This window comes from Eublepharis macularius, chromosome 1, assembly GCF_028583425.1.
Source record: "Eublepharis macularius isolate TG4126 chromosome 1, MPM_Emac_v1.0, whole genome shotgun sequence".
Taxonomy (NCBI): Eukaryota; Metazoa; Chordata; class Lepidosauria; order Squamata; family Eublepharidae; genus Eublepharis; species Eublepharis macularius.
In genome coordinates this window covers 55,631,646-55,643,668 of record NC_072790.1, presented here as the reverse complement: position 1 = coordinate 55,643,668, position 12,023 = coordinate 55,631,646, and the positions used below count along the sequence as shown (strand labels likewise).

The 12,023-nt window shown below is 42.0% G+C and overlaps 1 protein-coding gene across 1 annotated transcript in view; it reads left to right on the top strand.

Annotated features, from left to right (window-relative positions):
* The window catches only part of TPO (thyroid peroxidase), a 121,625-nt gene that overhangs the window by 93,984 nt on the left and 15,618 nt on the right, over positions 1 to 12,023 (top strand). The window contains exons 14-15 of the mRNA XM_054971173.1: positions 600 to 699; positions 1,969 to 1,971. Coding sequence (XP_054827148.1) covers positions 600 to 699; positions 1,969 to 1,971 — 103 coding nt within the window. The remainder of the gene's footprint in view (positions 1 to 599; positions 700 to 1,968; positions 1,972 to 12,023) is intronic.

The following is a 12,023-nucleotide window of genomic DNA, read 5'->3' as shown; positions in this document are numbered from 1 at the left end:
TAATAAGTAACCAACAAAAATGAGATGGGAAAATTCTTATGGCTTACAAAGGTGATAATGGGTTGGATCCAGCCATATTTTTCACTTGATCTTGCCTGATTTCCCTCCTTACTATAGACCCCATCCCATATGGCTTTTGTACATGCAAGTCCCATCTGCAGCACATCTTTGTGGTGGTGGTCAAACGGGACCACTCCTTCCTTGTTCACCAGCAGAAAAGCTGGTTGGATCTAACCCAATACATAGGGTGTTTCAGCAAGTAGAATAAAAAGACTTGTTTTATTTAAAGTTGGGAGCAGGAAACAAATGGACAATGAGAATGAGGAAAATGAACTAGCCGAAATTGAAAATACCCTCTATATATGGTCTATACAATTTGGAAGCAGTATGGGCTGCAAAGATGCAATTTAGGACATAACAACCTACATACAAAAGAGTTGTCATAGCTCTTGTATTGCCTGAATACTAATATGATCCTGATCACAGGATTTTGTGGTGACTTTGCAGGTTTACAAAGACTCCTCCTCAACATAACAGACCAAAAAGAATTCTGGGAATTTCTTGGCTCCTTAAATAAATCCTACATTTCACTGTTTCAGATTCAGGAAGACTTCCCAAGAGCTCTGTAGTTGCCATCATCTTAGGCGTTGTTTTGTGTAGTTGTCTGGCAGTCGCAAGTTGGTTCGTGATTTGCCAGTGGTAAGTATCAGTGGCTACTTGCCCCATCTAACTAGCATGGGAGATTTAATTCTTTCACAGGAAGGAGGACTTCCTTATGTCTTCATCACTATATTTTAGATGCCATTTTTTATCTGTAGTCCTGCAACCTGTAAAGACATCTTTTTCTACTACCCAGCAGCCACAAATACCTACCAGATAGCATTATATTTATATTGCAATCCACATCGAAGTATACTAAACAACACTGAAAGAGATTGGCTCCTGTCTTAGGTTTTGTTATTTTTAAATTAATGCAGTGTGCTTGCTATCTCAGGGGAAATAGAAATCTTCAGCAAAGAAAATGCTTAGAAGAGAGAGGGTAAAGATAAATGTGTACGTGAATATTGATAGCTTTCAAAAGCAGATTCTGCATGCTTGCTGCTACATTATGCACTTTGACTACAGAGCCATACAAGGGTTGAAGTTTGCCTCAAGGTTGCTTTCAGATCTCCTGGTTTCACAAATACTACTTTAGCACCTGTGTTCTGATAGAAAGCTGCTGTGCAAGATTGAAAGCATTAGAGCAACATGCCATGGGTAACCCCATTTAAGCCGTTGAATGCTTGTGCCTGAAATGTCCACATTTTCCTTCAATTCAGTAGTCTAGAACCCAATGCTTGACCCAATGATAAAACAATGTTGGTTTGTTCCACACAGGGATGGGATTTTGTTGTATCCCTATTTCACCTCGTACATCTGCAGATAAAGCACAGCTGCAATGGGCCTTCCACATGGCAAGTTTCCTCAAAATCTCCTGTCCCAATCCCCCAGAAATGTTTTTTTAAAAAAACCCTCCCCAGGCCACCAGGCTTTTGCCATTTTTAAAACAAATCAGCACAAGCATATCATATTGATATACCATTGTAATAATAGGTGCCACATATTCTCTGAATTCCCAGCTTTCACTTTTAAAAAGTTTCTAATTCCTTCCGTTGAGATGCTCTGCCTTTTCACTTATAATAACTCCACAAGGGAAGGGGCTAGAGAATTACTTTTTTTCAAAAATGGAAGTGGAGAATTCGGAGAACTGGCTACATCTATTGTTAACATTGTATATCGATATAATGTTATTCTAGTGCTGATTTTTTAAAAAAAGGCCTTCCCCCCATGGTGGAGGGAGCTCATGGCAGCTGTGGGGACAGGGTCAGGGGAAATGGCTGTCATATGGGCCAGAAAATCTAAATTTACCCACCCACGTGGCAGCCATCCAGGCTTTACTGTGATCTTTCCCAAAACTTCAGGGCAAAGTAGGTTTGAGAAAGATTGGATGCACCAATGTACCATGATGGGGAAGCTGGGGGGAAGTTTCTCAAAAACATTGAACTCAAGGCAGATAACCTGTGTGGAAGACCCCAGTGACAAACAAAAGGCACACAGCATCTCTTCACTCGCACATTCCTGGCAGTGAGGGATCCTTGTCCCAGTGGTGTGATGCTTTGCAATGAGGAGTATCTGTAAACATTCCAAACATGCAAATTTAAAAGCTGAAGCAAGGAATGTATTTACAGCCATGGTAGAGGTATACCCGGTAGACAGTGTTGGACAGTCAACTGTTTCAAATGCCTACTTAGTTGTAACACTCGCTGAGTGATCTTATGTTTGTTAGTATTTATATTGCTCATCATTCTATATTGTAAGGAGGAGGGGTGGATCAGTGATGAGCACAGCTTGGAGGAATAAAAATGGAAGAAATAATTAAATGGGATAAAATGTAATAAAGTTATACATTAGGCTTTTCTTTGGGTAGATGTATCCAACTATGGAGAGCAATGACTGGACTCCACAGTTGTTATAAGCAAGTTTAAAAACACATTTTTGGAATGACAGAAACTCAAACAGCTATATATGAGAAGATATTACAATTCAAGCATAGGCTGACCTTCTGTCAATCTGGCTAGATTGGAAAAGGTGCCCTGGGAAAAACACATCCACATTGTAGTTTCCAGAGCAGAGCAATAAATTCTCCAATTTTCAGGAGTGACTTTAAACAAACTGGTGTCTTTGGGCAATGCTATTTGTACTTCGAAGTAAAGGGACTAGCCCTTTATTGTACAAACAACACCTTAGAATGGATCAACATCAGACTTTCAATCTGGTCCAGAAAGTGGTTCATCAAAGATATTTTGATTAAAGTCATTTCAAGCGTATTGTTTTCAGTAGGGCCAAGCCTTAATTAAGTTATGGGTCAGGCTAATCATCTTTAAACCTAGAATACTTATTTTAGCAGAGTACTCGACAAGTTGCATTGAAGTCTATAGAAGTAATTCAGAGCGGGCCTCAGAGCTTGTGGCTTGCTTATTTGAGAATCCAGTCTTTAGTTGTACCTTGCCGCATGCCATTCAAAGACCTGAAAATGCTTCCCTTTAGCTCAGCGGGACTTTTTTCAGTTCACATCAATATCTCAGGCTTGGGGAAAATGCTATTATCACTGCTCCCTGTTGTTTTTAATGTTATGTCAAAGGGTCTTAAAAGGCTGATCATACATTTCTTAAAAGTTGCTGTTAGGTGAAAAAAAAAATCATTTTCCCTCTGAGCACAGCAAGGGGATCACAGCAAGCAGTGCATCACCGCCAGTACTGATTTATCACAGCAGGCTGCAAGCTTAGCCACCATTATGATGTCTTGACTCCATGCCCCATCAAGGTTGGAGGCTCAGTTAACTGGAGTGGACACACGGCCTGACTTCTGACACAACTATCAATGAAACAACAACTGTGCAGCTTTAAGTTATCGGTCTTGTTGCAAGGGTCATGAGAGCTGTGGAAAGCACTTTCATCCTTCTGATAGTTTTCTGTGTTTGCATGGTGACTATCAAAAATAATAATTTAATTGTGAAAGTTACAGTTTAAAGAAGGAGAGCATCCACTGGGTGGCATTACAACAACATTTGGCAACAATATTACACCACAACTAAAGATCATGTCAATGTAGTCTCAATAGCATCTACTATTCTTCCCTGCAGGGAGGAAAATTGGTTTGTCTCCACTGAACAAAACTTATTTGCAATACCAGAAAGCAAAGTTGTATAATTAAACTTCTTACAGTGCAATTTGATACAAGCAGACCTAAACCCACTGGATTGGGCCATACCAGCTTTTTGATTTCACCCAGTTTCCCTCTTCAAGGAAGTTTCTCTGAAGGCATGATGAATGATCTCCGCCCGGGGTAGCCTTTTCACTGGTCAAACAAGCATCCGCCTTCCTCTTCCAACAACTGAAAAACTGCTAGAATCCAAGCCAATGACTTCAAAGGGTTTTGGCATGCCAGTTCCTTATAGAATCAGACTGTTAACTGAACTTTATATTTTGAGATTTTAAAAAAGACTATAAAGTGCAATTGAGGTTTAAGCCCTTTCTCTCTTCACCTCGACAGTCTATTAGCCATTCTAAGAAAGAAAGAAAGAAAGAAAGAAAGAAAGAAAGAAAGAAAGAAAGAAAGAAAGAAAGAAAGAAAGAAAGAAAGAAAGAAAGAAAGAAAGAAAGAAAGAAAGAAAGAAAGAAAGAAAGAAAGCTTTATATATCAGAACTTACATTCTCCTCACTTCCCAAAAAAGCAGAAATCTAGGGGAAGTGCTAGAGTTACAATGCCTTTGAATGAGAGAGCAAAACAGTGCACTGGAGGCTTGAGTGGATTTGAAATGTTTGCTTTATTTATAAAATATACAAGCCGAGTATAAGTGAAGGCAAACAGACATTCCAACAAGACAAAAGATCCTTTACTGTGCTCAGATCCTCAGAGATATGAGAATCCTTGCACCCCCAAGGCACTTCACCTACTGCCAACCCACAGTTCTCTCTATACTCTTCTATGTTTGCTCCAACTTCAGAAATGATCATTTCTCACAAATAATCTGCCAAACATTTTGTCTCTATGACCACCCCCATTCATAAGCTCACCGTTCATAAAACATCCGCATTGATTAAAGAATGTTATGGTCCTTTTATGTCAAATCCGAAATTCCCATCAGGACTGGAGTTAATTTAGGCAAAACTATAATGACAACCCGTTCAAAGTAATTGATTCACAACAGAGTATTAGAAACTATACATCACCAATAGTCGCACTATCTTTCCATTTTACCTCAAAATAGATTTCCTAAGGAAATTCTCAGATTCTTCTCTCATTATAATTTTCTGTGTAGCACAGTGGTTAAGTGGTTCAGCTGCGAATCAGCACTCTACTGGTTCAAATCCCACTACTGCCATGAGCTCAGTAGGTGGCCTTGGGTAAGCTACCCTTCTCAGCCCCAGCTCCCTAGCTGTATTGTGGGGATAATAATAACACTAACTTGCTCACTGCTCTGGGTGAGGCACTAATCTGTCCAGAAGAGTGGTATATAAGCGCAGTTGTTGTTGTTGTTATTTATTCCATTTCATTAATGCAGTGAAGTTCTCTAGATATTTTTTATTGATCCCAGTGTAGGTGTTTTAAATGTATTGACTGGTAAAAATGCTGTGTGGTAGGCTATAATCCTACTGAGAGTCAAACTAAATGCAACACCGATCACAGATAACCATTTTTCTTTTTAAGCTCACTTATAGCTGTGCATGGCCCAGAGTTTGGAGTGGAACCACGCTGGTGAGGTTAGCGCTTTCAGCCGCAAGCAATAATTTTTATTTTGCTATTCCTAACCATCCTCACACTGTTCCTAGCCATTTAAAGAAAAAAACAACTGTATGTTTTTCATTGTCTCTTTTTCTTAAAGATCTATAACAGTGTCTGTCTTCAATTTGCAAAACTGTAGAAATGAAAGGGTTAATTCTTGTCCCCTCCTCCCCAAACCATATGACCCTGGTACAAATCAGGGTCATGTGGACCTGTAATTGAGCCTAAACAGACACGAGGAAGAGCTAATCATCAGTCTCACACCTTCTCATCTGTTTTGACCATCAGAAACTGTAAGCCTTCAAGATGGACCGGGTCCACCTCCCAGCCATTCATCATCCTGACTAACCTCTTCGGAGGGCCTGAGGGCCTTCTCCCAGATCCCAGAAATGGGAACACTAGGTGAGGTTGTGTCACCTGAGCCTACACTGCTTCCCTGAGAGTGGCCTCTCAGTTGCTTACTCTTCTGTGGCTGAGTCTCCATCACTCTACCTTGACCTGTGCTCAGAACCCTCCATTTATCCCCTCCTTCATCTTTAATCCCACCTCCTATCCCTGCCCTCAGGGTCTGAGCCAATCCAGAGACTAAGGACTGGAGAAGCTCCACCCAGGGTCTGGTCTGTCCTGTCTTCCGTCAGAGCATTCTGCTGAGGTTGGGCAGAGTTACCCTGACATGGCTGAGATGCCTGCTGGTTGATCAAGGGACATGGCTGAGTGGAGCACTGTCATGATCAGTGCTAGGGTGATCTCCGTCCCCAGAGCTGGGCTTGCCAGCAGCTTGACTCCTTCCTCCCAACCACATGGAGGCCTCATGAGCCAGCTGAGAGGATGTCTCATGAGAGACTGGCTCAGCTTGAGGTGCGGCTGGCTGTTTTGTGCACTGGCTGCTGTGGACTGCTTGGCACAACACTGGAACTCTGCTATGGGGACAGCAGGTGAGCCAAGGATCCCATGGATGTTTTGGGGGTGGGCTGAAAGCTCCCAGGAGTTGAGGCCACTAAGTACAGGGTGTGGGCAGCCATTGTCTCCAGGCAGAAATGCTTGTCTATATAGTGAGGCACCCATTAATTACCACACTCTCCTAACTATTTGGAACTGCTTGGTTTGCAGCATGGATCGGGTAATGTTCTCAATGGAGATTCTTCACTAAGTGTATGAGGGGCCACTGGAAATGCTGGTGGCATTAAGATAATGGTATCTGTGATAAAAGAAAGCAGAAAAAATATGAACACAGTTAGGAAATGGGTAGGGTGTTTTTCTGGGGAAAGAGGTGGGAGAACTCTCTCTTGAGGCAACTCCTGGCAGGAGGTGGCACCCTGTCACTATATGCATGCACACTCTTGGGACTACACATGGGAATGAACCAAAAAAATTTATTGAACCAGCGGATCGTGGTTCGGTGCCAACGACGATCCCGAGATCGCGAACCGCAACGAACATTTTCCATTGCCAAACCAGTTCACAGTTCACGGTTTGTGGGGTGCGGAACGGCCCCCGTGGCACTTAGAGAGACCATATTCCCGGGGAGTGTTTTGCAAGCTCTCCTACAGCCATCATCCTAGTTTGGACAAGATTGCAAAAGGGATCTTGGAGTTATACCCTCTCCAATCCAAGGCCCCCAGGAAACTCCCACAAAAATCCAAGCTGAATTATACTCTCAGTTTCTCTCCCCAAAGGCTAGAAAGTGGCAAGCAAGAGCTCTGTCCCACTCCACTGCTCGCTGAAAGTCAAACCCAGCCTGGGAGCCCACGGCTATTTATAAGCACAGGTCCCATTGAGCAATGCAGGAGGTCTGTGTTTGGCCGTCAGAGCTGCCTATCAGGGTTTGCAGGGATGAGATTGGAGTGCCCATGGCTACAGAACACCCCCTTCCCCCTCCCTCCCCTGGGTGTCTTCTCCCAACTTGTAACCGCTTTGCAGCTCTGTGGCTGCCGATCAAGGTAAGCTGGGCTTCCATTCGGGTTTCCAGGGTGACAGAAGGAGCACAGACAGAGTTCAGGCATTCCCTGGCTCCATTGCTAGGGGAATTGATTGCTGGCACCTGACTGTCTGGCTTCCCGAACCGTGGCTGAACGCACTGAACCAGGCGTCTCCCGAACGCTGGTTCATTGGCTGTAGGTAATCATGAACTGCCGGATTGCGATCGCGCGATCGCCAATTTCGTGGGGGTTTGAAGTTCATAATGCGGTTCGTGCCCATCTCTACCTGGGACCGTGCAAGGACATCACTTCCAGGAAGTAACTTCATTGCGCACGGTGTGGCTGCCCCCCGGGAGGAAGGAAGGAAGGAAGGAAGGAAGGAAGGAAGAGAAAGGAAGGGGAGAGGAAGAAGTCTAAAGCCTGTTCGGGGCTTCCCCGGCTTCAGCTGGAAAGAGGGGAATCCCTCCTCTCAGCTGAAGTTTTAAGCCCATTTGGGGCTTCCCCAGCTTCAGCTGGCCCGCGGGGAAGTCTTGGGCTGCAGGGAGAGGTGCTGGAATGCCTTTCCACCACATTCCGGCTGAGAAAAAGCTCTGGAAATGGCTGCCTGGGGCTGCCTGGAGTGCTTGGACCCAGCTGTGGTGGATGTTGTACATAGCATAACATATTACAACATCGGTAGATAGCCTAAAACCCTACTGAGATGAGGTACAAGTTAGAAGTGAGCAACATCATGATTCTATTTTACATTTCAATGAGGGTTGAAAGTAATTTAAATTACTTACCAGTACTGTCTCTCTTTAAAATTTCCCACCTTGATATCTCGCCTTTGGTGTACACCATGTGGAAATGTTACCGAAATTCACATGAGCAAGGGTATTCAAAAAGGTAGCCTACCAGTTACTTGAAGATATGGCCGTCAGCTGAAATTGGCAGCTTAAGTGTTTAACATCATTGCAGAAAGCTGGAAAGGAACCAACATCAGATAGGCTGCCATTTGAAGCTGAAAAAGCCATGCTAGAGGCTTTGGGGAGATCTGCTAACATATGGAGAATGAAAGCATATAAAATTTAGATGTCAGGTCTGTGGACAGCCTGTATAGTTATGGCAGCTGTTGCTATTCAGAGGGTTTAAAAATAATTCAAGGGGAGAGTGAGCAGAAGAATGTGCTCCAGGCAACATATTTGAATTTGAGCGAAGCTTGCATCAAATCAGGATTTGTCCCAGCCCAGAAAAAAAATAAAAGGAGTGTTACACTGATCATTCCCTTTCTGGAGTTTTCAGGTCTATTGCACAAAGGGAAAAAAGATTATATCCTGTTCTGGACGTGTTGTGCATAAAACTTGGACTGTAAGTCACAATATATGGTCAGCACTATATCTGTAGTCTTTTCTTTGTCTTTTGGCCTTCACTATTGGCTTCTGCTAGTACTGATTCCTTTTCTCTTTTTAAGGCTGTTCCTGACAATGCAAATTCCTGGTTTGTTTTTAAAGAGCATGCCAGAAAGAAGCCCCCAGAAAATGGGCAAAATACACACCTATTTGTTATACTAGAAGAGTCAACTGGGAGTATGAGACACGGCTCTTCCAAATCTATTAGGAAATTTTCTAGTCTCAAACTCTCCTCTCTCCTTTCAAGGAGACAATGATACAGCCATTATACATAGCTTTTTAAAAAGAAAATATTACATCAGAATTTTCCCTTTTACAGTTCTCTATAGCAAGAGTCAACTGGCCTCAGAAAAATATGAGCCACTTGGTTTGCCTCATCCAGTCCCAAACACTCAAAAGACCATACAAAATCCGAAAGCATTTCTTACAAGATCATAGGGAAAGCTGTGGGAGTCCAAGCCTATCTTCCCCCAATCCAGTTTACGTACTACTGCTGTGAAGGAAGGTGACAGCAGCAGGCAATACTGAATGCAGCTAGCCAATCAGTGGGTGGAAGGAGAGAAGAGCATTCCTGCCTTCTTACCCTGCCCCTCAATTTCATATTTGCATTCGCAGCATCCGAGGCTTACTTGTTATATCTGGGGAAACACAATCCACAGAATATCTTAGATACCTGATATTTCTCTAGGTACATCAGAGAGGGCACATTTTAGACACCGGATCTAGTGTCTAAGACGGCAAAGTGAGATGACAGCAGGAAAAAGAGGCAGCAAAATGTCTCTCTTCGCCTTCCAGTCAGTCATAAGGTCAACATATTGCCTTGTTGGCCAAATTTTATTGGGAATCTGGGCGTGGCACTTGGCGCCTGTTAAGCCCATGAGCTGGCCCAAATTCCCAACTATCAAGCAAGTCTGTAGGCCTTCTAGATCTGGAGATCCAAGGTAAAACATGCAGATAGTTTTCTGCCTAATTTTACAATTGAATCAGTCCTGCTAACACCTTTCCTTAATGCTATGGAAGTCACAGCTGCAACTGACAGGTAGGGGAAGCAAGAGGGATCTCTTTCCTGTCTTACTTGTATTAGCTATTTCTCATTAGCTTGACTGCTGAGAACATGAAGCAGTAACTTAAAGCAGTCTATATTTTCTTCTTCTTAGCCTTAGATGGCTGTAAAAAAATGGACTCTCTCTCTCTCTCTCTCTCAAATATAAAAAGGCAGTGCTTATCTAATCTATCTCTTCCTTAGCTCTATCTGTATGGTTGTAACAGTGAGTGACCTTTAAACATAACAATAGTTTCAGATGGTGCACTTGCAAGTCAAAAGGAGCCAAATTGGGTGGCATTATCCTAGTGGATGGAGATCATGTAACTCTTTCACTCTTCAAAGTGCCTAAGGCACCCTGTCAAATTTTTTTGGACGTGGGGGATGATAGGATTCAGTAACACTCTGAATGGTAACACACTTGTAAGTTTAGACTAATCTATCTGCACATTAGGGCTCTCTTCCTTCTAGTATATTAAACACTCTTTTTAAGAAGTATTATTCCTATTGTCTGATGATCTTCAGCATATGGCATTCCATAAAGTATATTCAGATTCTGCAAATCTGGGGTGAAGCAACAGGATAGCCTGCTCTTGGCAAGGAATTTGTGACAGCACTTGTTGGTATTCAGTTAGCTGGCTCAGTTATCATCAGCTAATACTAATTTTGAGTTTTGTTGTCAGTATCCTCATTTTTTGTGCAGAGAAATTCTTAAGAATATCAGCTCCCACTCCTAGTGGTTTTGGAAGCTGCTTTTGCGTCACCTCCTTTCCAAGTAAGAAAGACCCTGAGCTTGCTTCAGGGAGGCAAGCTGGGAGGCTGGACTCCCTGTCAATCAAAAGCGAAGAAGTACAAGACAAGGATGCCCGCTCTCCCCCATCCTTTTTGCGATAGCGATTGAACCCCTTGCCAACCATATTAGATCATCCCCTGGAACCAAAGGTATAACTATCAACAAAAAGGAATATAAATTATCTGTGTTTGCAGACGATATGGCAGTATATATCTCTGATCCCCTTAACTCTATAATAAAACTAGAGAAGATAACTAAAGAATTTTCAAATGTGTCAGGCCTTAGCATTAATAGTAATAAAAATGAAATTTGTCCAATATATATACAGTCTAGCTTTACAGATATTCTTAAAACCAAATTCAACTATAAATGTGTCAAAAAAATCTTGGAAATACTTAGGAATTAGAATACCTATTAATCTAAATGATTTAATGAACACCAATTACTCAGAAATTAATCAAAATATTAATTCATTGTTGGAGGAATGGGGTAAAGTTGCTTTTTCTTTACTAGAAAGAATTAACCTTATCAAATCATTTCTATTTCCCAAATTCCTCTTTCTGTTTCGAGCCATTCCCATAATAATACCAGACAAGTCTATGATTCGATGGCAATCAAAAATCAGTAAATTTATATGGAATAATAAAAAGCCCAGAATCTCAATGGAAACCCTTAAAAGACCCACAAGCAGGGGAGGCCTAAATTTACCAGACCTGCAAACCTATTATGAAGCCACTCATCTTAAGAATCTTGTGTTTATATCTAACGATCCGTGGAGGCCGGACTGGAAAAACATTGAACAGACTTATCTGCAAGACAGTCCAATAGAGGAATGCCTATGGAATAAAAAATCTGAACGCCCATCCAGCTTAAAAAATAACCCTTTCTTGTTGAGCGATATTAAGACATGGGATAAATACAGACGCAAACTAACTCAATCATTATCTTTAGCCTCACCTTTTGTGGGGCAACACTGGTTTGTACCGGCTCTTAGTCCCCATTCATTTAAGTGGTGGAGACTCAATAGCAAAACCCAGATTCTAGATGTCATAGAGAAGGGCAAAATACAAGAAAAGGCAAAATTAGAACAAAATTCAGGGACACAGGTTCCGTGGTTAGAGTATCTACAGGTCCAACATCTTCTTGAATCACCTAAAATCAAAGATTCATTGGACAAACCATTAACGAAATTTGAAAGGATTCTGATTGACAAACCCGACCAGCAAAAGGGAGTACTTTCTAAGATCTACTCAATCCTTTTAGAAAAAACACAGGAATGTAAAATGCTATCTTATCAAAAGATCTGGACTAAAGAATGCAATCTAGATATATCAGGCGAGGATTGGAATTCAATATGGAAATCATCAAATTTCAGATCAAATATAGTAAATATAAAAATGCATACAATAAAGCTGATCTCTAGGTGGTATATGACCCCGGTTAAGTTCCATCATATAAAACACATTACGTCAGCCAACTGTTGGAAGCAGTGTGGGGAACTGGGCACATACTTACATTGCTGGTGGGGATGCAAACACATAGGTTCATTTTGTACA